The sequence below is a fragment of the Chlorocebus sabaeus genome, chromosome 1 (genome assembly GCF_047675955.1).
Source record: "Chlorocebus sabaeus isolate Y175 chromosome 1, mChlSab1.0.hap1, whole genome shotgun sequence".
NCBI classification, from domain to species: Eukaryota; Metazoa; Chordata; class Mammalia; order Primates; family Cercopithecidae; genus Chlorocebus; species Chlorocebus sabaeus.
In genome coordinates this window covers 91,065,684-91,085,503 of record NC_132904.1, presented here as the reverse complement: position 1 = coordinate 91,085,503, position 19,820 = coordinate 91,065,684, and the positions used below count along the sequence as shown (strand labels likewise).

Sequence of the window (19,820 nt, the reverse complement as noted above, 5' to 3'; positions counted from 1 at the left end):
CAAGTCAAAGGAAGGTTGAATTCTGACTGAGATCTTTAAACAGAGCATAAACCACTTGTCTGTAAACTACAAAGTCCCCTCAGGGGCTTCAGTGGAAGTCAAGGGCATCAGGGTCTTACTTCTCAGTCCTCCGTGCCTGGAATAGTACTTGGCTTGTGGCAATAAACTGTTTCTGCTCGGCAGTCCTGGCTTCAAGCCTTCCACAGGGAGATTCCTTTTAATGCTCCAAATTCCTTCCAGGGCCACTGTCAATATTTTTTAAAGCAAGAAAATAATTATTAGCATATTCTCTTTTTAGCACAGTATTTTAAAGATTTTAATTCGTGATTTTTATTTATTTGGGTGTGGGTTTATTTGGTTTGACTAATCAAACCACCCAAATCTTTATCATTTGTTTAATCTTTTATTCCATTTCATTCATTCAACTATTCTCTATGCAATTAAACTTCTACAGTGCTCTTAGATCATTTAACTTGCCCCTAAACAAATAGATAATAGAAACATCCATAACAAAACAGAGAAGGATCAGGAATAAATAACAGTTAATAAATAGAATTCATTTAGTCAACTTTATCTGATTCTGATTTAATTCCTACAGTAAGAGAAAATATTTCCAAAGATAATAGGACCAAAATCACTACATTAATTCATCCAATAGTTAATTCATCCAATAGATCCAAGAATCCTCTAAAAGCCACAAACTAGATGCTGTCTAATCTCCCCTTGAAAAAGAGCAACAATAAACTCACTGGATCCTACGTTTTAAAAATCATTGCAAAATACCTGGAAAGTGATGTTTGCCCATTGATAATTACAGTTCTTGGACCCTGATGCCTTTCAATAAGGTTTAGCAAAGATTCGCACTTGGTTATCCTCCATATCCTAAAATCACCTGGTTACGTTTTGAGACTCAGCAAACAAGCAAGTGGTGAATGTCCACTGTGTAGAAAACTGCAACCCAAGTCTAGTAAGTTGGTGAATTTGGGTGAGTTGCCGTAAGTTGTTTTTCCCTTTTCTAAGGCTGCAAATATTAATGCCAAACATTCTTCATAGATCCAAGGCTGCCCACTGGCGTCCTCACCAATATTTGATCCCTCTCTAAAGGGTTCCATAGCAAGTAATTACTAGCAGCATAGTCTCTGGGTTCAGAGGAGATCTGGGTTTTGATCTTAGTTCTACCATCTATCAGTTATTTGATTTTGACCAAGTTATGTAACCCACTATGTCTTAATGTCCTCAATTTTGAAATAGGGATGATAATATCTACTTGAAGGATTATTGTAGGATTTAGATGAGATGGCTGTAAAGTGCTTTGTACTCAATAAATGATACCTATTTTTTTACAGGGAGAATGATTTTACTATCCAAGCATGGACTAAGATTCCGTGACTGGAGGTACAGTCATTGAACTGACTTGCCAAACTGTATGTCAATACCTGCCTCTCCTTTTCCACTCCTGAGTGGAGTAGCTGAAGTTATCTGTCGAGATTAGTTTCTCTCTTCTTCAAAGACCTTCAAGGAAGATTCCACAATCTTCTTCTGTTGAAGACCTTAGAAAGTTTAAGCTGTACCTTCTATCTAACCTAAGTCTTCCCCTGCCATGCAAACCAGTTTCCTCTTCTATCCTATTCAGATACAAAAGGGCTGCTCCCGAACTGAAGGAGATAAAGACACAAACAACCCTTCAAAAAATTCATGAATCCAGGAGCTGGTTTTTTGGAAAGATCAACAAAATTGATAGACCACTAGAAAGACTAATAAAGAAGAAAAGAGAGAAGAATCAGATGTAATAAAAAATGATAAAGGGGATATCACCACCAATCCCACAGAAATACAAACTACCATCAGAGAATACTATAAACACCTGTATGCAAATAAACTAGAAAATCTAGAAGAAATGAAACAGTGTGGTCATTCCTCAAGGATCTAGAACTAGAAATACCATTTGACCCAGCCACCCCGTTACTGGGCATATACCCAAAGGATTATAAATCATGCTGCTATAAAGACACAAACACATGTATGTTTATTGTGGCACTATTCACAATAGCAAAGACTTAGAACCAACCCAAATGTCCATCAATGATAGACTGGATTAAGAAAATGTGGCACATATACACCATGGAATACTATGCAGCCATAAAAAAGGATGAGTTCATGTCCTTCATAGGGACATGGATGAAGCTGGAAACCATCATTCTGAGCAAACTATCACAAGGACAGAAAACCAAACACTGTATGTTCTCACTTATATGTGGGAACTGAACAATGAGAACACATGGACACATGGTGGGGAACATCAAACACCAGGGCCTGCTGGGGGTAGGGGAAGGGGAGAGGGATAGCATTAGGAGACATACCTAATGTAAATGAGTTAACGGGCGCAGCACACCAACATAGCACATGTATGCATATGTAACAAACCTGCATGTGTGCACATGTACCCTAGAACTCAAAGTAAAATAATAATAAAAAAAAAAAAAAGAAAAGGGCTGCTCCCCAGCCTCTGGATAATAAACTCTAAAACTTAGTAGCCCATGACATTTATTTAATACCCCCAGTGCATGATACCCTGTGGGAGACCAAGGAAATAGATTTGGACTTGTGGTTGACACTTTGTGAAGATCCAGTACGTGGAAAGCAGTATAAAATCAGGAATCAGAACCATGCAGACAAATCTCATCAAATTAGATGGAAGAATTGTACTAGTTAAGTGTAAGTGTGCTCTTTCACATGCAATCACAAGAATGTCATAGAGAAAAACAGCTGAAATATAAATGCCAATGCCCAGAAATGCATTAGAAACTCTCAAAGCAAAATATGGTTATGCATAAATATTTGCTATATTCAGGGATAATGGTTGCAGGAAAAAAATAATAGCCCTTCATACATGTGAAGTGATGTTTGGGTGAAAAAGTTCCAGAAGGTGATATATTTGACTGGATAAAAGCGGGTCTAGAAAAAACCGTGGATGCTCTCTGAGGCAGCTGCTTCTTTTAAGAGAAACTTAACTCCCCCAGCTCAGGGCATGTGCATTCCAGAAGGAGGAAGGCAGACAAAGCCAGAAAGACTTCAAGTGTCGACTCCTCTCAACTGAAAAAGAAAAGGGCAGCAGGCACAAAGGGAGAAGCTAGAAGAAAAGAATCAAATCTCTTCTTGAGGCTCAGAATCCTCTAGAGATTCCTCTTCTCTCTTCCCTCTCATGCTTCCAACACTTTCCACTCAGAAACCTTTATAGGTGTATTTTTATACTGAATTTTTTTTTTTTTTTTTTTTTTTTTTGAGACGGAGTCTCGCTGTGTCACCCAGGCTGGAGTGCAGTGACGCAATCTCGGCTCACTGCAAGCTCCGCCTCCCGGGTTCCCGCCATTCTCCTGCCTCAGCCTCCGAGTAGCTGGGACTACAGGCGCCCGCCACCACGCCCGGCTAGTTTTTTGTATTTTTAGTAGAGACGGGGTTTCACCATGTTAGCCAGGATGGTCTTGATCTCCTGACCTCGTGATCCACCCGCCTCGGCCTCCCAAAGTGCTGGGATTACAGGCTTGAGCCACCGCGCCCGGCCTATACTGAATTTTAAAAGGACTAAACCATGCCTTTATGTCCAAAATTTTAGCCAGTAGGACCTGGTCTGGTTTTAGAGGGAAGGTAAGCTCACACCTTAAAAATATTTGAGTTCCTTTCAGCTCTCTCTGGACTGTAAATAATGAACATTGGAGCTTGAAAAGCCAGTTTAGAGTCATATCATCTGTACTTCTCTTGTGCAAACAAGGTCAGAGATTTGACTAGAGGAAGAAAAATATAAGTACTTTTAATTTATGTCTGGCGACTCCTAGGCTCTATAATTGTCTCGACATGCCTTTGGTGTCTAGCAAATTCCTCCTATGTTGTAGGTGCAGAAAACATTTTAATTGAATGAAATAATGAATAACTCGTGTCTAGCAAATTCCTCCTATACTGTAGGTGCAGAAAACATTTTAATTGAATGAAATAATGAATAACTCGTGTCTAGTAAATTCCTCCTATATTGTAGGTGCAGAAAACATTTTAATTGAATGAAATAATGAAATATATCCACAGTTGCTTGGCAACATTTTGCACTTTCTAAGCTTGTACTTAATGTAGTAAATAAACTGCATTCAAAATTAAGTTTCCATGTATTAAGGCACATGTAGAACTCATTAATGTATTTGGCAATACACTTCTGAAATTCATTGGAAAAGGAAGTGTTATGTAAGGGGAAAATTAATAAGTTTATTAATCAAATTTTTCATGACTACTATAACCTTTGTAGGTTTTAGCCAGAAAAATACAAAAGCCCTTGCAACTTGAAAACATTAAATTAATACATCACTTTATTTCTACAAAGTCCTTTATAGAATAGAAATGCAGAAATAGTTTTAAAATAAACAATACAATAAATGTACTAGTTCCATAATGAATGTCTCACAAGCCTACATTTTTCCTTTCTTTCTCTTTCTCTTTCTTTCTTTCTTTCTTTCTTTCTTTCTTTCTTTCTTTCTTTCTTTCTTTCTTTCTTTCTTTCTTTTCTCTCTCTCTCTCTCTCTCTCTCTCTCTCTCTCTCTCTCTCTCTCTCTCTCTCTCTCTCTCTCTCTCTCTTTCTTTCTTTCTTTCTTTCTTTCTTTCTTTCTTCTTTCTTTCTTTCTTTCTTTCTTTCTTTCTTTCTTTCTTTCTTTCTTTCTTTCTTTCTTTCTTTCTTTCTTTCTTCTTGAGACAGAGTCTTGCTCTGTTGTCCAAGCTGAAGTGCAGTGGTGAGATCTCAGCTCACTGCAACATTCGCCTCCTGGGTTCAAGCAATTATCCTGCCTCAGCCTAGAGAGTAGCTGGGACCACAGGCGGACGCTACCAGGCCTGGCTAATTTTTGTATTTTTAGTAGAAACGAGGTTTCACCATGTTGCCTGGGCTGGTTTCGAACTCCTGACCTCATGTGATCGGCCCACCTCGACCTCCCAAAGTGTTGGGATTGCAGGCATGAGCCACTGCACTCAGCCAATTCTACATTTTTGTTTTTGAAAAGTTGTAAGGAAAGGAAAATCTTCAGGAAATCACTGAGAATATATGAATGATGGACATCAGCTAAATTCTTCCTTATCCAGAAAGTTCTATAAGTTGCCCAAATTCCATTTTATCTGATTAAAAGATCTGATGAGAAAATTACACTCCTTTTTTTTTTTTTTCAGTATGAGGTTAACCTTTTCAAGTAGACTCAGGTTCTTTGTCCTTATCTGATAGGAATGTGGAAAGCCTCTGAAACCTGTTTTACCTCAAATTTGAACCTGGGGGCTAAACTGAAACTGAGCCGGGCGCGGTGGCTCACGCCTGTAATCCCAGCACTTTGGGAGGCCGAGGCGGGCGGATCACAAGGTCAGGAGATCGAGACCATGGTGAAACCCCGTCTCTACTAAAAATAGAAAAAAAAATTAGCCGGGCGCAGTGGCGGGCGCCTGTAGTCCCAGCTACTCGGGAGGCTGAGGCAGGAGAATGGCGTGAACCCGGGAGGCGGAGCTTGCAGTGAGCCGAGATTGCACCACTGCACTCCAGCCTGGGCGACAAAGCGAGACTCCGTCTCAAAAAAAAAATAAAAAAATAAAAAAATAAAAAATAAACTGAAACTGAACTTAGAGAAAACTAGCAACATTTCTTTTTTTTTTTTTAACTGAATAGAACACTGTTTGCTACTAAATCAATTTCAAATCTCTGTTCCTCTCCGAAGGCATAATCTTATGTTTTAAAGAGAGATGGAAGAACCCAATGACTAAGAGCAAGAACATTAGCTTCTGACAAACCTGCATCCAGGTATCAGTGTGACATTGGACAAGTTACCCCCTGAGCCTCAGCTTCAAGTTCTTCAAAATGTGAATTAAAAGAGCATATATCTCACTGGTTATTGCAAGAATTAAAAGAGATTATTTGCAAAAAATGTATCATGTGCAGAAGAAACTCTGTAAATAATAACCATTATCACTACTATTATCACCATAATTCCCAACATCAACATCATCATATAAAAAGACATCCCTAACTCTCACCCTGGCATCCAGTGCTTCTAACTCAGCCCATGTATCACTGCATCAAGAGCCTACAAGGAATCAAAAGTCCACAGAAGGGAGGACAAGAGGCCTGTCAGCCCATTGTTTCTATTGTCACTAATGGCATTCCCTAGACCCAAGTATAGAGTGCAAAGTAACAACCACGTGAGACACCTTGTCCATTTCAGTGTCTTCACAGCCCTTATTAGCTGTAGTCACAATACGACCACAAGAACAAGTAGGACAGCTCATTCAGATAAGAGCCCCAGTCTGAACAACTCTTTCTCCTGAGTCTCACTAGCTGTGCAACCAATGGTATCCCCAAAGAAATATAATGTTCATTCTGTTCAACATCCATAAAACTCAACTTCTGAAACTTTTGATTTTTTTTTTTACCAATTTCATTCAACCAAAGGAGAAGAGAAAAAGCACAGAAATAACCACACAGCTTCTGGGTACTTCCATAATTGTCACTGACAACTCATTCAAAAATAAAACATGCTATAATTTAAGTTGTTTACCTCCAGGACAGATCGCGCTCTTAACAGACTCTTCAATAAGTTCACCTATGCTTTGCTACATAGCCCAGTATTGCAGTATTTTATCTATGGTTAAGGAAAATCCAGTCTGGACTCTTACTGAAGTCTCACCTTCAACAATCAATTACTTTGTTGTGAGAGTATATGGAGTTGATTGTCTTAAAATTCAAACAAACCCAGCTAATTCATACATAGCTACAAATATGCTGAGATCCATGCATATATGTTGGGGTCCCTAGAATTTAGACAGGCTTGGGAATATCTGCAAAATAGTATATAGTGTTTATCCAAAGTCACAAATTCAAATATACATAGTAAGAGGCCAGGCCAGTAATATAAGTAAAGCTGGCCAGGGGTAAGAAATAATTGGTTCTCCCAGTCTTTCCCTTTTTTACTACTTTTGATGAAGGCATCATACAAGAGAAACAATTTTTTCTATTTCTACAATGAGAAGAAAAAACCTGCAGTGGGCACATGAACATACATAACTTGTGATGTTTCCCACTGGAGTAGGGAACTTGGTGTAGGATGCTGAACAGTGGAGTGGGCAGGTCAGCACGGGGCATTGTAACCCAACCCCAGCCACTGTTGCCTGATGCAAATGGTGCCTTGGTGTTGTCAAATCATCCTTTATCCTCCCTGCTCCATCACCACTCAAGAAAATCTAGACGTCTAGTTTGTATATAAAATTTCTATTTTAAAATATTGACAACTGGTTCAGATATTTAAAAAATATACTGCAGGGCAAATAAATATGTCTGCAAGGTGAACCTGGCATATGGATCAACATTTTGGGATCTTGAGCCAAACTAAGGTACCTCTCACAGTCTAATTAGATGTGGAACATGGTGGTCTGGTGTGGAGATAGGGGATGGCTCTGTGGTTTTGTATTTGGGTCTGGTGTGGAGATAGGGGATGGCTCTGTGGTTTTGCATTTGGACCTTAGGCCATGCTATTCACTGGGATGGGTGATATAGGGGAAGAGCAAGTCGGGGAGAGGTGTGAGTTTTTTGTGTGTTTTTGTTTGTTTGTTTGTTTGTTTGTTTGTTTTGAGACGGAGTCTCACTCTGTCTCCCAGGCTAGAGTGCAGTGGCGGAGCTCGGCTTATAGCAAGCTCCCCGGTTCACGCCATTCTCCTGCCTCAGCCTCCCAAGTAGCTGGCACTACAGGCGCCCACCACTGCGCCTGGCTAATTTTTTTTTGTATGTTTAGTAGAGACGGGGTTTCACCGTGTTAGCCAGGATGGTCTCGATCTCCTGACCTCGTGATCCGCCCGTCACAGCCTCCCAAAGTGCTGGGATTACAGTCATTAGCCACCGCGACCGTCCCATAGGTGTGAGTTTTGTTTTGGTCATGTTGGGCCTGAGTTATCTTATGACTTATGGGACATCCAGGAAAAGAAGTTTACCTGCAGGGACACATTTCAGAGGCATCCTAGAGAGGCCATAGTGGAAAGTCTGAGAAAATCCCAGGAAACCTAAAGGAACAAGATTACAAGACTGTCGGAAACATTCTGATAAACATCAAGATTTGGAGAATGGAGTGAATAAAAAGAGTGCTTAACAGAGGGTGAGAAAGAAGTAGAGGGAGAACCAGGACAGTTAAGTATCATGGAATTTGAGAAAGGAGCAACGTTGAAGGAGAGAGCCATCAACAATGTCAAATGTTGCAGAAAGCTCAAGCCACCTAGAGGCAGAACAGTATCCACTGCATTTAGCCATAACGTGTCACCAGAGACACCATAGTTAGTAGAAAGTCAATGGGATTGGGGGTCAGATCTGAATTTGGATCTGGTTCTGCTACTTAATGCATAACCTTGGGCAAGTTAAAAACCTCTCAAAATCTCAGTTTACTCATCCCAAGATGGGGATCAGAATATCAATATCATATAGCTTTGTGAGGATTTGGGGTAAGCAAAATTAAGCCCCTATCCTCAGATAGCTTGTGTTCTAGTGGGACAGATAGCCAAAAAAGAAGTACATAAAGAAAGATGGATGCTCCTCGACTTACAATGGAGTTACATCCTGAAAAACCTATCATAAGTTGAAAAAAAATTCTAAGTAGAAAATGCATTTCATACACCTAACCTACCAAACATCATAGCTTGGCCTAGCCTACCTTAAACATGCTCAGAACACTTACATTAGAATAGCTAACTAGAAGCTGCCGCTCATGGCCACTGCACAGCATTGCAAACGAATGTCATACAGCATATCGCTAGCCCACGAAAAAAGCAACTTTCACACCATCACATTGAAAAACCATTAAGTTGAACCGCGATAAGTTGGGGACTGTCTGCATAAAATTTCAGGTAGCAATAGAAAACAGGAGAAAGAAGAAAGCAGTATAAGGGATTAGAAGGTGACTTGGAGGACAGTTTCTATTTTGACCTGCTGGAGCAGAAAGGCCTCTCTGAGAAGATGGCATATGCAGTTGAAGCCTGAATGAAGAGAGAGGAAGACATCTGAATGTCTGGGTGACATTTAAATGTCCCGAGGGGTAAAAATGGGTTTGGCATGTTCCGAAATGTCAAGAAAGCCTATGTGGTTAAAGTGGAGTGGGAAAGTATAGGAGATGAGATCAGAGAGGTGAGCTGGCCATAGAAGCATGAAATCTAGTCTGAGAAGAATAAAAAGCCATCAGACAGCTTTAAGCATGGAGGTGACATGTAACAATTTATGTTTGTAAAAGATCCCTCTGGTTTCAGTGCAGAGAATTAACAGTAGCAGGGGCAGTAGTAGAGGCTGTTATAGGATGCTATTGCCAGACCTGCAAAAGGTGACAGGGGCTTGGCAACGGTGCTGGTGGGGGATTTAGGATATATACTGAATTCAACAGAATTGGCTGATAGACTGGATATGGAGTTTGAGAAATTGACCTCTAGTGTTTGGTGGCACCATCTCATGATATGGGAAAGACCTATGGGTTTTTAAAAGCCTGGGGGTAGAGAATAAGAGTTCTGTTCTGGACATCTTAAGGTTGAGAGGCCTATTCGACATCCAAGTAGAGAATTAAGTAGGTTTTGGGATTTAAAGGGAAAAGTACAGGGTAGAAATAAAAACTGCTGGAGTCATTAGCCCAATAGGGCTAGCTCTCCCAAGGTGTGAGGGTAGGTAGAGAAAAGAGCCTGTGACTGAGCCCTCTAAATTATACAGGCTAGGAGGAGGGAGAGCCAGCAAAGAAGATGGAGAAAGAATAGCTAAAGAGGTAGGAGCAAACCCAGGAAATTGGAGCATTGTGACCTACAGGCCAAGCTAAGAAAGTGTTTTTAGAGGGAAGGAGAAAACAACTACATCAGACGTTACAGAGAGGTTGAGTATGTTGGAGGGATCATTGGATTTGACCTTCAAAAGGAAGGCTATTTGCAATCCTGGGAAAGAACAGTTTCCCTGGACCCATGGGAGCAAACGCTTAATTAGAATAGGTGAAGTAGCAAAGGAGAAGTAAAGGGATGGAGAAAATGGTTAACATGTACTTATATTTTAAAATAGTAGCTATAGGAACCACACAATTCTCTAAAAGTCTTATGCAAAATTCTGCATGTATGTAACAAGATGTGTCTTCCAGGAAAAGAAGCCATGGCTGTCATCAGATATATAAAGGAGGGGTCACTGCAAACTGAACTAGAAGCAAAGGTTCAATGACTGGCCTCTAGGCTCTGAGGCTGGGCTGGAAGAGTGTGGCACCCTCGCTAGATGCTAATTCCCTGTTCTGGCCAATGGTATGTGGCTTCTAGCCATGATATATATTTTAAAAAGCGCAGGATTTCCCACAAGTATATCATTTTAAAACCCAAATTTATAGAATCTATTCTCAGCATTGAAAGATTTTTCTAGGCTAAAATAGTACCTCTGTGCCACCTCTAGTGGATGTTATTTTAAAAAGCAGCCAGACAGTCTTCCTTTTATATAAAGGAAGATTGAAAAGATTGCTTAGGAAAATGAATTTTTAGAAACCAAATGATACATCCTATTCACTCAGACTGTCTCACAATCTAATGTATCCAATAAGAATAATACAACATACAGCTAATGTATAAACTAGCTTTTATATAGATTTTTAAAACAATGAAGATAAATCCAAAATATAACAGCATAGCCTTAGAAAAAAATGTTAAACACCAGGAAAATAGTACATGTAGGCAGGGCTTCCCAGCTGAAATCTAGTAGGTCATTCCGCATCCATTCGTTTAATTCAAAATAGACTTTAAAACTTTCCTTGAAGATATTGTGGGAGCAAATTGCACCATTTTATTGGTCTCTCCTTTTATAAGAATGGGTCATACGAGAAGACCCAAAGGAGTTTCTATGTCTGCTTTAGAAATGTAAAGTGGGGTCGGATGCGGTGGCTCACACCTGTAATCCCAGCACATTGGGAGGCCAAGGCGGGCGGATCACTAGGTCAGGAGTTCAAGACCAACCTGACCAACATGGTGAAACCCCATCTCTACTAAAACTACAAAAATTAGCTGGGCGTGGTGCTGTGTGCCTGTAATCCCAGCTACTCAGGAGAATGAGGCAGAAGAATCGCTTGAATCCAGGAGGCGGAGGTTGCAGTGAGCAGAGATCGTGCCACTGTACTCCAACCTGGGTGACAGAGCGAGACTCCGTTCCAAAAAAAAAAAAAAAAAAGTACAGTGGGCACAACATACATCATGTAATCTGAAATGATGGACTTCTGGTCCTGCAGCCTCTCTCTTAGGAATCCTTAGTGAATTGGGACCTCACTCGCAGGTTGACCAACAATTCTCCATAAAAAATGTCAAGGTCTCTTAATGAAGGAGTCTATGCAATACAATAGTTTTGTTATTTCTTCTAGCAACTGCTGATACCCAAGAGTGTCACAATAAAAATCTGATGATTGGGATAGCATGAAATATACATCTAGTAATCGTTGAGAAGGAACCATGAGTAAGAAGGGTGTCAGCAGTTTCAAACTAACATCTGGGATTCTGGGGCTCCTAGAGCATCTCTTTCACACATGAACGATCAATAAGAGCTATCAGTGCTCAGATCCTTTATGGGATGAAATCCTTGGATGATATGACCATGTAAATGACTTAGATTCTGCTAAGTCAGTGATTTGCAAAGTCGGGTACTGGACCAGCAGCATCAATATCATCTGGTAATTTTGTAGAAATCCAAATTCTTGGGCCTCACTGCAGACCTACTGAGCCAGATATGCCGGGGTGGCGCCCAGCAATCTGCTTTTAACGAGCTCCCAGGTAATTCTGATGCAAATCTAAAGTTTGGAAACCACTGTTACTTGTCATACCTATATTGATAAAGATTAAAGATATTATTGTGTTTTTCAGGCACTTGGAAAACATTGTACATGTCATTAAATAGAAATAACTCCACCAAGAAAGTGGGACAGCAAAGTACATATTGATATCTACCTCTTTTTTTGTTTTTTTGTTTGTTTGTTTGATATGGAGTCTCGCTCTGTCGCCCAGGCTGGAGTGCAGTGGCACGATCTTGGCTTACTGCAAGCTCCGCCTCCAGGTTTATGCCATTCTCCTGTGTCAGCCTCCTGAGTAGCTGGGACTACAGGCACCCACCACCATGCCTGGCTAATTTTTTGTATTGTTAGTAGAGATGGGGTTTCACCGTTTTAGCTAGGACAGTCTCGATCTCCTGACCTCGTGATCCACCCACCTTGGCCTCCCAAAGTGCTGGGATTATAGGCGTGAGCCACCACACCCAGCCTATTTTTTTTCTAGATATGAAAGTTTATTTGGACATAAGCAAATTAATTATAAACTAGTTCAAGAACTTTCCAAAAACCTATTTTTACTTCAATAGTATGGTTTTATAATAAAACACTCTGTCATCAGATAAGCAATTTCATATTCATTTCACAAATACACTTCATTTGTCACTGAGATTACCTGCAGCTGGATTTTTAATGTGGCATTCATCTCTCTTAATATAAAGTTCTTCTTCCAGTACTTCCTTAATTCTCTTATGTGGCTCACAATATAAAAATTTCTTCCCTATAAAGGCATTAACAAAATCAATTACTTAGTATAAATTCTGCCCAATCTTCTAGCCATTATATCTACATGATAACAATTTTTTAAAAAGAAGACATGTTATTCCATACAAATATCAGACAATTTGCCCTGAAGGCTCTATCTTGGAAAGATCTCTTCCATGGGAACTTTAGGTTCTTTTGGGACTTCACGTTTTCATGTAATTCCTGAACTTGTAGGGTAAGTTTCAGGTACCTCTTTTAGGTGTTAGGAAGAAATATATAAAGTTTTCTCATCAGCTTCAAGAAAACTTGCAATCATTTATTCAATGAACTCTTATTAAAGACCTACTCTGTGACAAGCATTTGGCTAGGGGCTGAAGACAGAACAATGAATAAGACAGATGTGTGTATGGAGCTTACAATCCAGGTACAGAAGAGAGAACAAAATCTCAGCATTTTTAAATCGTCATTTTAAAAGAGTGAAACTGAATTGTAGTAGTGAACCACTTATGGACATAGGACTTTTCCCTGGCCTCTAAATCTGGACCTATAGGACATGACTACTACAGTCAAGGACTGAATTGTTTGTTCTAAACACTGTAGCTACATTTCTTCTGCTCAGTCCAGATGTCAGAACTCCAGAGAAACGGAAGAGCTCTGTGCTATTGGGCCTACCCATATCCGCAGTCTCTCCTGTCAGCCTCTCTCTCTTGCTCTCTGAGCTCCAGCCACATGGCCCTTCTGTTCATTCCTACCTTTGCACATGCTGTTTTTGCTACCTGAGCTGCCTTTCTCCTGGTTTTGCCTATATAACTTCTACTCAAATTTTAGGTCTTGCCTTAAACATTAGTTCTTTAGGGAAACTTTCCCTTACGCCACAATCTGGAAAGGACTTTTTTATCATGGCACCCTACTTTATTTTTCATTTTACTTATTGCATTTTGGATACAGCTTCATTCCTTTATATACAATTATTTGTGTAGCTATTCATTTAATATCTATCTTCTTTACCAGATCACAAACCCCATAAGGGCAGGGATGTTGCCTCTTCAGTTCATCAGAGTCTTAGAATAGAGCTTGATGTAATAATAAATGCTCAACAAATGTGTGTCCAGTTAGAACTAAGCACTGTTAAATTAGAGCTCCAACTAAAGACTATTCTGTGTGCATGTCTGTCAATGCAGTTATACAGTAACTGTGAATGTCAGTGAACCGGTAGTTCTAATCTCAGTACCCAAAAGCTCAATTCAAGGAACCAACGAAAACCTAAACAACTGAGTACTTTAGTTGTTTATGATTTGATTTTAAACTCCCATATATATGGGCAGATATCTCATCTTTTCCAGACTAATCAATAAACAACACAAGTGAGTCAATTTGACGGGGATGCAGACTGGCACAAATGGGGCAAGAGACCTGCTGCTTCCGGCAGTGATCCCAGGTCATTCCCAGTCATGAAGATCCAGACACACCCTCAGACATGAAAAAGTTAGAATTACATACTTTCAGGGTCTCATTCTTGTTTCCCCAAAGTTGGAAGTCATATGAATAAAATATGGGAACAGCATTACTGAAGCCTAACTTTGGTTTAATCTGTTAAATCATGATCTTCAAGCAGAAAAAGGGTTCACAAACTTGGCTAGGAAGAAAACTAAGCCTATAACAGAACAACAGAAAGGAAAAGATCACCTGCTGTCAGTTCAGGTCTCCTGATAAATTTCAGTCCTGCTGCTAGGAAAATGTACAGAAGAAATCACTAAAGGGGATTCGAAGAATTGTTGTAATTGGGAGAGTACTAAGGAGCTAGTACGAACAAATATCTCCTGCTCAGGAGAAGAAAGGAAACGAGGGGATAGAAAGGGAGGGGAGAGGAGAGAGAACTTTCAGGCAGAAAAAGTTTTCACAAACTTGGCTAGGAAGGAAGGGAGAGGAGAGGAAAGGAAAAAGGGAAAGAAAGGAGAAAGGAGAAAAGAAAGGAAAGGAAAGGGGAAAGGAAAGGAGAAAGGAAAGAGGAAAGGAAAAAGGAAAGAAAAGGAGAAAGGGAAAGAAAAGGAAGGGAAAGAAAATTAAAAAAAGCAAAAAGGAAGGAAGGGAAAGAGAGAAAGAAAAATCTACAAAGTCTAACATAGCAGTTTGATGTTGATCTTTACCAGCATTTTGAGTGGATTGGTCGATAGATGTCTTGTTTATATATACATGAGGAGCTGTGATCACTGAGAAGGATAATTAAGAACAATGTTATTTCAGAATTTCTTTTGAAACAATATTATTCCAGGTTTTTGGGATTCTTTGTTGTTGTTGTTGTTGTTTGTTTTTTTTTTTGCTGAGAGCTAATAACAATTGCATCTTACATATATTACTATTTCCCTTTCTCACAATGACCTATGGGCAAGTATAATTATTCCTGTTTTATAGTTGAGAAAGTAGCTTCCTTAAGTCATAAAACTAAAATCATGAAAATGAGAAGCCACACTTACCTGAGTCTCCCAAGCTCCTAGGGTTATTAAAAATTGTTTATAGTTTATTACAACCCACAGTTATAGATCCACTGCACTCTACTAAACAGTTCATACCTAGAATACAGGTTTCAGTGATTTGATACATTGGAGATTGTTGGAAGAAGTGGCCAGCCAGCCAGGTTAGAGCACTACAAGTGATCTTAAAGGTGACATTGGCCAGGCACGGTGACTAACGCTTGTAATCCCTGAATTTTGGGAGGCTGAGGTGGGCGGATCACTTGAGGTCAGGAGTCCAGGACCAGCCTGGCCAACATGGTGAAACCCCATCTCTATCAAAAATACAACAATTAGCCAGGCGTGATGGTGCGTGCCTGTGGTCCCAGCTACCTGGGAGGCAAAAGAATTGCTTGAACCCGGGAGGGGGAAGTTGCAGTGAGCCAAGATTGTGCCACTGCACTCCAGCCTGGGTGACAGAGTGAGGCTCCATCTCCAAAAAAAAAAAAAAAGCAAAAATTAAACAAAATAAAGGTGACATTAAGACTATGAAAGATTTGGTTGGTACTCAAATAGCCGCCTTTATATAATTCAAGGATGTTTACATGGGAAACAACCACACTTCGTGTTTGAGAGCAGGCCTGTGATTAGGGAGTAGAAGCTGTAGAGAGACTGAAGACTTTTCCAATAATTAGAAACATTTGAAAATTGACTGAGTACTTTGTGCTTGTGCGAACAGCCTGTCTCTACTTAGGCTGAGCCCCTAAAAGGAGGTTCTGAGGGAGGCTGAGGCAGGAACTCTTTCATTTTCCCACTCCAACTTTGTGAGCTTGTGAAAGTTTGGACATCTACCTTAAGACATTAGTCCTTTCCCTGAAACTTGTCCAATGCCTGGCATGTAGTAAAGACTCAATATATGTTAAATTGATGAGTGAATGTTAATCCCACCTTTTACTCCTAGAGCCACAGGACTAAAGAAACTTAGATACTAGCATCTTTAATGGAGAAGTTTCCTGATAGAATTTGAAGTAGGAGGCCGGGTGCGGTGGCTCATGCCTGTAATCCCAGCAATTTGGGAGGCTGAGGCTAGCGGATCACTAGAGGCCAGGAGTTGAAGACCAGCCTGACCAACGTAGCGATACCCTGTCTCTACTAAAAATGCGAAAAAATTAGCCGGGCATGGTGGTGTGTGCCTGTAATCTCAGCTACTTAGGAGGCTGATGCATGAGAATTGCTTGAACCCAGGAGGTGGAGTTGCAGTGAGCCCAGATCATGCCACTGCACTCCAGCCTGGCAACAGAGCTGTCTAAAAATCATAATAATCATAATAATTTTAAGTAGGAGTAAAGAATCTCCATTTCCCAAATATACTGAATTTATGTGAGTAATCTCCATTACCCAAATATACTGAATTTATTAAATATATCTAAGCAAGGCCTCTGCATGCTGCTGATAATAACACAAGGAATGACGTTTCATAGTCATACTGGAGCTGATGCCCAGGGAAGAGGCCCCTTTCACCAGGAGGCAGTGGTTCTGTAACTCCTTGATGAGGTCTCTGGGGAGAAGAGTGTGTGGTCCACCAAAGGAGGTGCTTCGGCCCAACCCTCTCTCCTGGGGCCCGCCAGTGCAGAGGAACCGTGGAGAACCCCAGTCTGCTCTCCAGAAAGGCAATCAAGGAGGCGCTGCGGAAGGGCTGGAAACTACTCTGTTCCTCTGGTCTATTATTCTCATCATTATTCCTTAGCACCTACTCAAGACCTGGGGTGCAAGAGGCTGTGAAATATCTGTTAATTCATGAAACAGTATGGGTGAGTAACAACCTGGCTAGGACCCAAATTACAGCCACTTCCACTGTGGCTGTGGGCCAGAACTGTCTTTACCTATTTGAATATTGTGTGTTTGGCAGGGCAGAGAGCAAAGAACAGTGCGTTAAAATGTGACCCATAATTATGAGATTCTAAAAGGATTGGGTAGTTGTAGACTGAGAGTCCAAGAGATGGAAGTTAAAAGTGATTTAAGTATTTCACCTGCACTGACTGACTGTGGCAAGTCACTTTCTTTCCTCTGGTTTAGATCTCAATTTCCTCATCTGTAAAATGAAATAACTGGCAAAATGAGCTGCGTGTTTCTAAGGGTGTATACGCATGCATACATACACATACATATACATATACAAATGCATGTATAAAATGGTATACATATAAATGTGTGTGTATGTGTGTGTGTGTGTGTGTGTGTGTGTAATTCCTTTCAGAAGAATGCAACTACCGATTAAATCGGAGCTGATGTCCAGACCCTGGGTTCAGGCAGGCTATCGGGAAGGAGGGCTTGGAAAGATGAACCGATGCTTTCTGCCACAGTGCCATCATCTCTGGCTCTGTCAAAAGCAGCAGCTCCACCTCCCCTGCCGCAAACTTTCTCAGCCAGTTCCACTGCGGTTTCCCCCAGCTGCCCCGTCACTCATTCTCCACGCCCCTCCTCCCGGTAGCGTCCGCGGCGGGAGCTGAACTCACACTGCTGGCCGTGCTCTACGCGGCCGCGGCCGGGCTCCTCTCGCGCCTCGCACCCCAGCCCTGCTGGCGGCGGAGGCTGCTCCTCTTCGCGACCCGCCTCGGGCGCCACCACTGCGGTCACCACCACTGCCTCCTCGCCTGTCATGCCGCAGCTGTCTTCTGAGAGCCCCGGGCACTATTTCCTTCTCAGCTCAGTCGCAGGCCGCCCGGCACGCGAGGCGTCTCGGGTTGCCATAGTGACTGCCGATTCTCCCCGCCCCTAGCCCGCCTTCCGCGGCCCTAGGTATCTCGCGCGCCAAAGAAGGCGCTGAAGTTATGGGGCTGGGGTTATTATTATCTTTGACCTAAGCAAAGGACTTTCCATTAATTTCTCGTTAATTTCTCACACGAGCTCGGCAAGAGAGGCTTTACTATTCCCAGATACAGAATCTGAGATTCAGAAAAAGCGAAGGAAACTGCATGAGGCCTCATAGCGAGGAAGCGGCACCGTTGGAATGTGGACTCAGAAGTCTGGTCCCAAAGCCGACAGAATAGATGACTGCCCAGAACAGAAAAGTTAGAAGTGGAACCGGTGTGCAGGTGAGTACAAGACACCGTTGCTGGTTTCACGCAGCCTTGTGCCTGTCGCATCCCGCTTCCTGCTACACACACGCAACATGATTGAATAAGTAAATGCTGATGAATCCCAACTTTCACGTTCTAAATTATTACTATTATTAAGCAAATTGTAGTTTCCAAGCTCTTTTGTACTCACAAAACTAATAAACTAATAACTAACTTTACAGATGAAATCAAATTCAGCAAATTTTAATTTGAAGAGCAAGTAGAAAAATTCAGGGTTTTATTTGGAGCATAAGGTTGCTTTTGTCTTGGTTTTGGTTTTGCAGTCCTTAAAAAATGGATTACGTTGTGGTGTTAATTTTATGAAAGTTGAATGTGCATTGTTGTAGTTTTAAATCGTTCTACAAGGCTTGCAACCAAATACAGGAGACCTCCTCTGTCTTCATTGTACCCCAGAGCCAAACACTTTTAATACCAAATCCTTATATTGCTGCTTTTTATGTTTTTCAATTTTAGATATCATGTTGATTTTCATACTCCCTGTGTCACATATACTTACTGCTCCTTTATACTACTATTATAGATAAATTGAAATTTTGACTAGAGTAATATTTAATGTTTACATTACTATCACAATTATATTAGGCTAGTCTTGCATTGCTATATACTTGAAACGGGGTAATTTATAAAGAAAAAAGATTTAATTGGCTCACAGTTCTGCAGGCTTTACAGGAAGCATGATCCTGGCATCTGCTTGGCTTCTGGTGAGGCCTCCAGAAACTTACAATCATGGTGGAAGACAAAGGAGGAACAGGCAGCTCACATAGCAAAAGCAGGAGATCGCGCTCTCTCTCTCTCTTTCTCTCTCTCTCTCTCTCTGTAGAGAGATATCTATCTATATTTTATATATAGAGAGAGAGGCAATTAAAAGGTTGTGTGGAAAGGTTGTATTCCTTTTTTATATCTCTGTATTTTTGCACTATTTTCTGAGAGATTTTCTGAGAGATTTTTCTTAACAGGAGTTTGAATTTCAAACTGCTCCCCAGTACCCACAGTGTTTCTCCAGGCAGTTCAGGCACTCCTCATTCATTTAATACATATTTATTGAATGACGGCTTTGTGTCAGGAGCTTTTATATGTGCTAAGGATGTAACCATGAGCAAAACATACAAAAATCCATGCCCTTATGTAGTTCACCTCACATTCTGCATAAGATTTGATTTGAACAGAGTTGTTGATGTGTGTGTATGCGTGTGTATAACTTTTACCTAATATGTTTGAAGTGAATTCATCGCCATTCTTACCCAGCTATGTTACTGCCAACCTGCCTTGGCTTTTGCTGAGCCCTTCACCTATCAGAAGTCCATATGGCTGAAATAATTTGACAGGTAAGTTATGGCAACTCAAATGGCAGAAATAATTTCCAAAAATTTATTCTAAATGACTTATACTCATTATATCCTTACCTAATATGGGTTTATATAATTTGAAAGCAAAAACACCTAGATTTCATTTGATTGACTCATGATGCTATTTTAACATTATATTCTTAATTTTTATCAAGAACAAATGGGAAAAAGTCAAATAAGAAATATTTCTGAATTTTAAGCGAAACTATTTTTAAAGATGCTGTTCATTCTGTCAACTATCATTTGTTGGTTTTCACAGAATAAACTTAAGATTAGTTTCACCAATATCAGAAATGATAAATCTATACCTAAAGATCT

The 19,820-nt window shown here is 40.6% G+C and overlaps 1 protein-coding gene across 1 annotated transcript; it reads right to left on the bottom strand.

Moving 5' to 3' along the window:
• Positions 1-17,745, bottom strand: C1H11orf97 (chromosome 1 C11orf97 homolog). The gene is made up of 3 exons (XM_008020581.3): positions 17,533-17,745; positions 12,478-12,582; positions 1-245 (listed from the first exon to the last, which is right to left on the bottom strand). Exons 1-3 carry the CDS (start codon positions 17,675-17,677, stop codon positions 67-69), a joined length of 429 nt encoding a protein of 142 aa, XP_008018772.2. The 5' UTR covers positions 17,678-17,745; the 3' UTR covers positions 1-66.
• Positions 17,746-19,820: the final 2,075 nt, after the last annotated feature.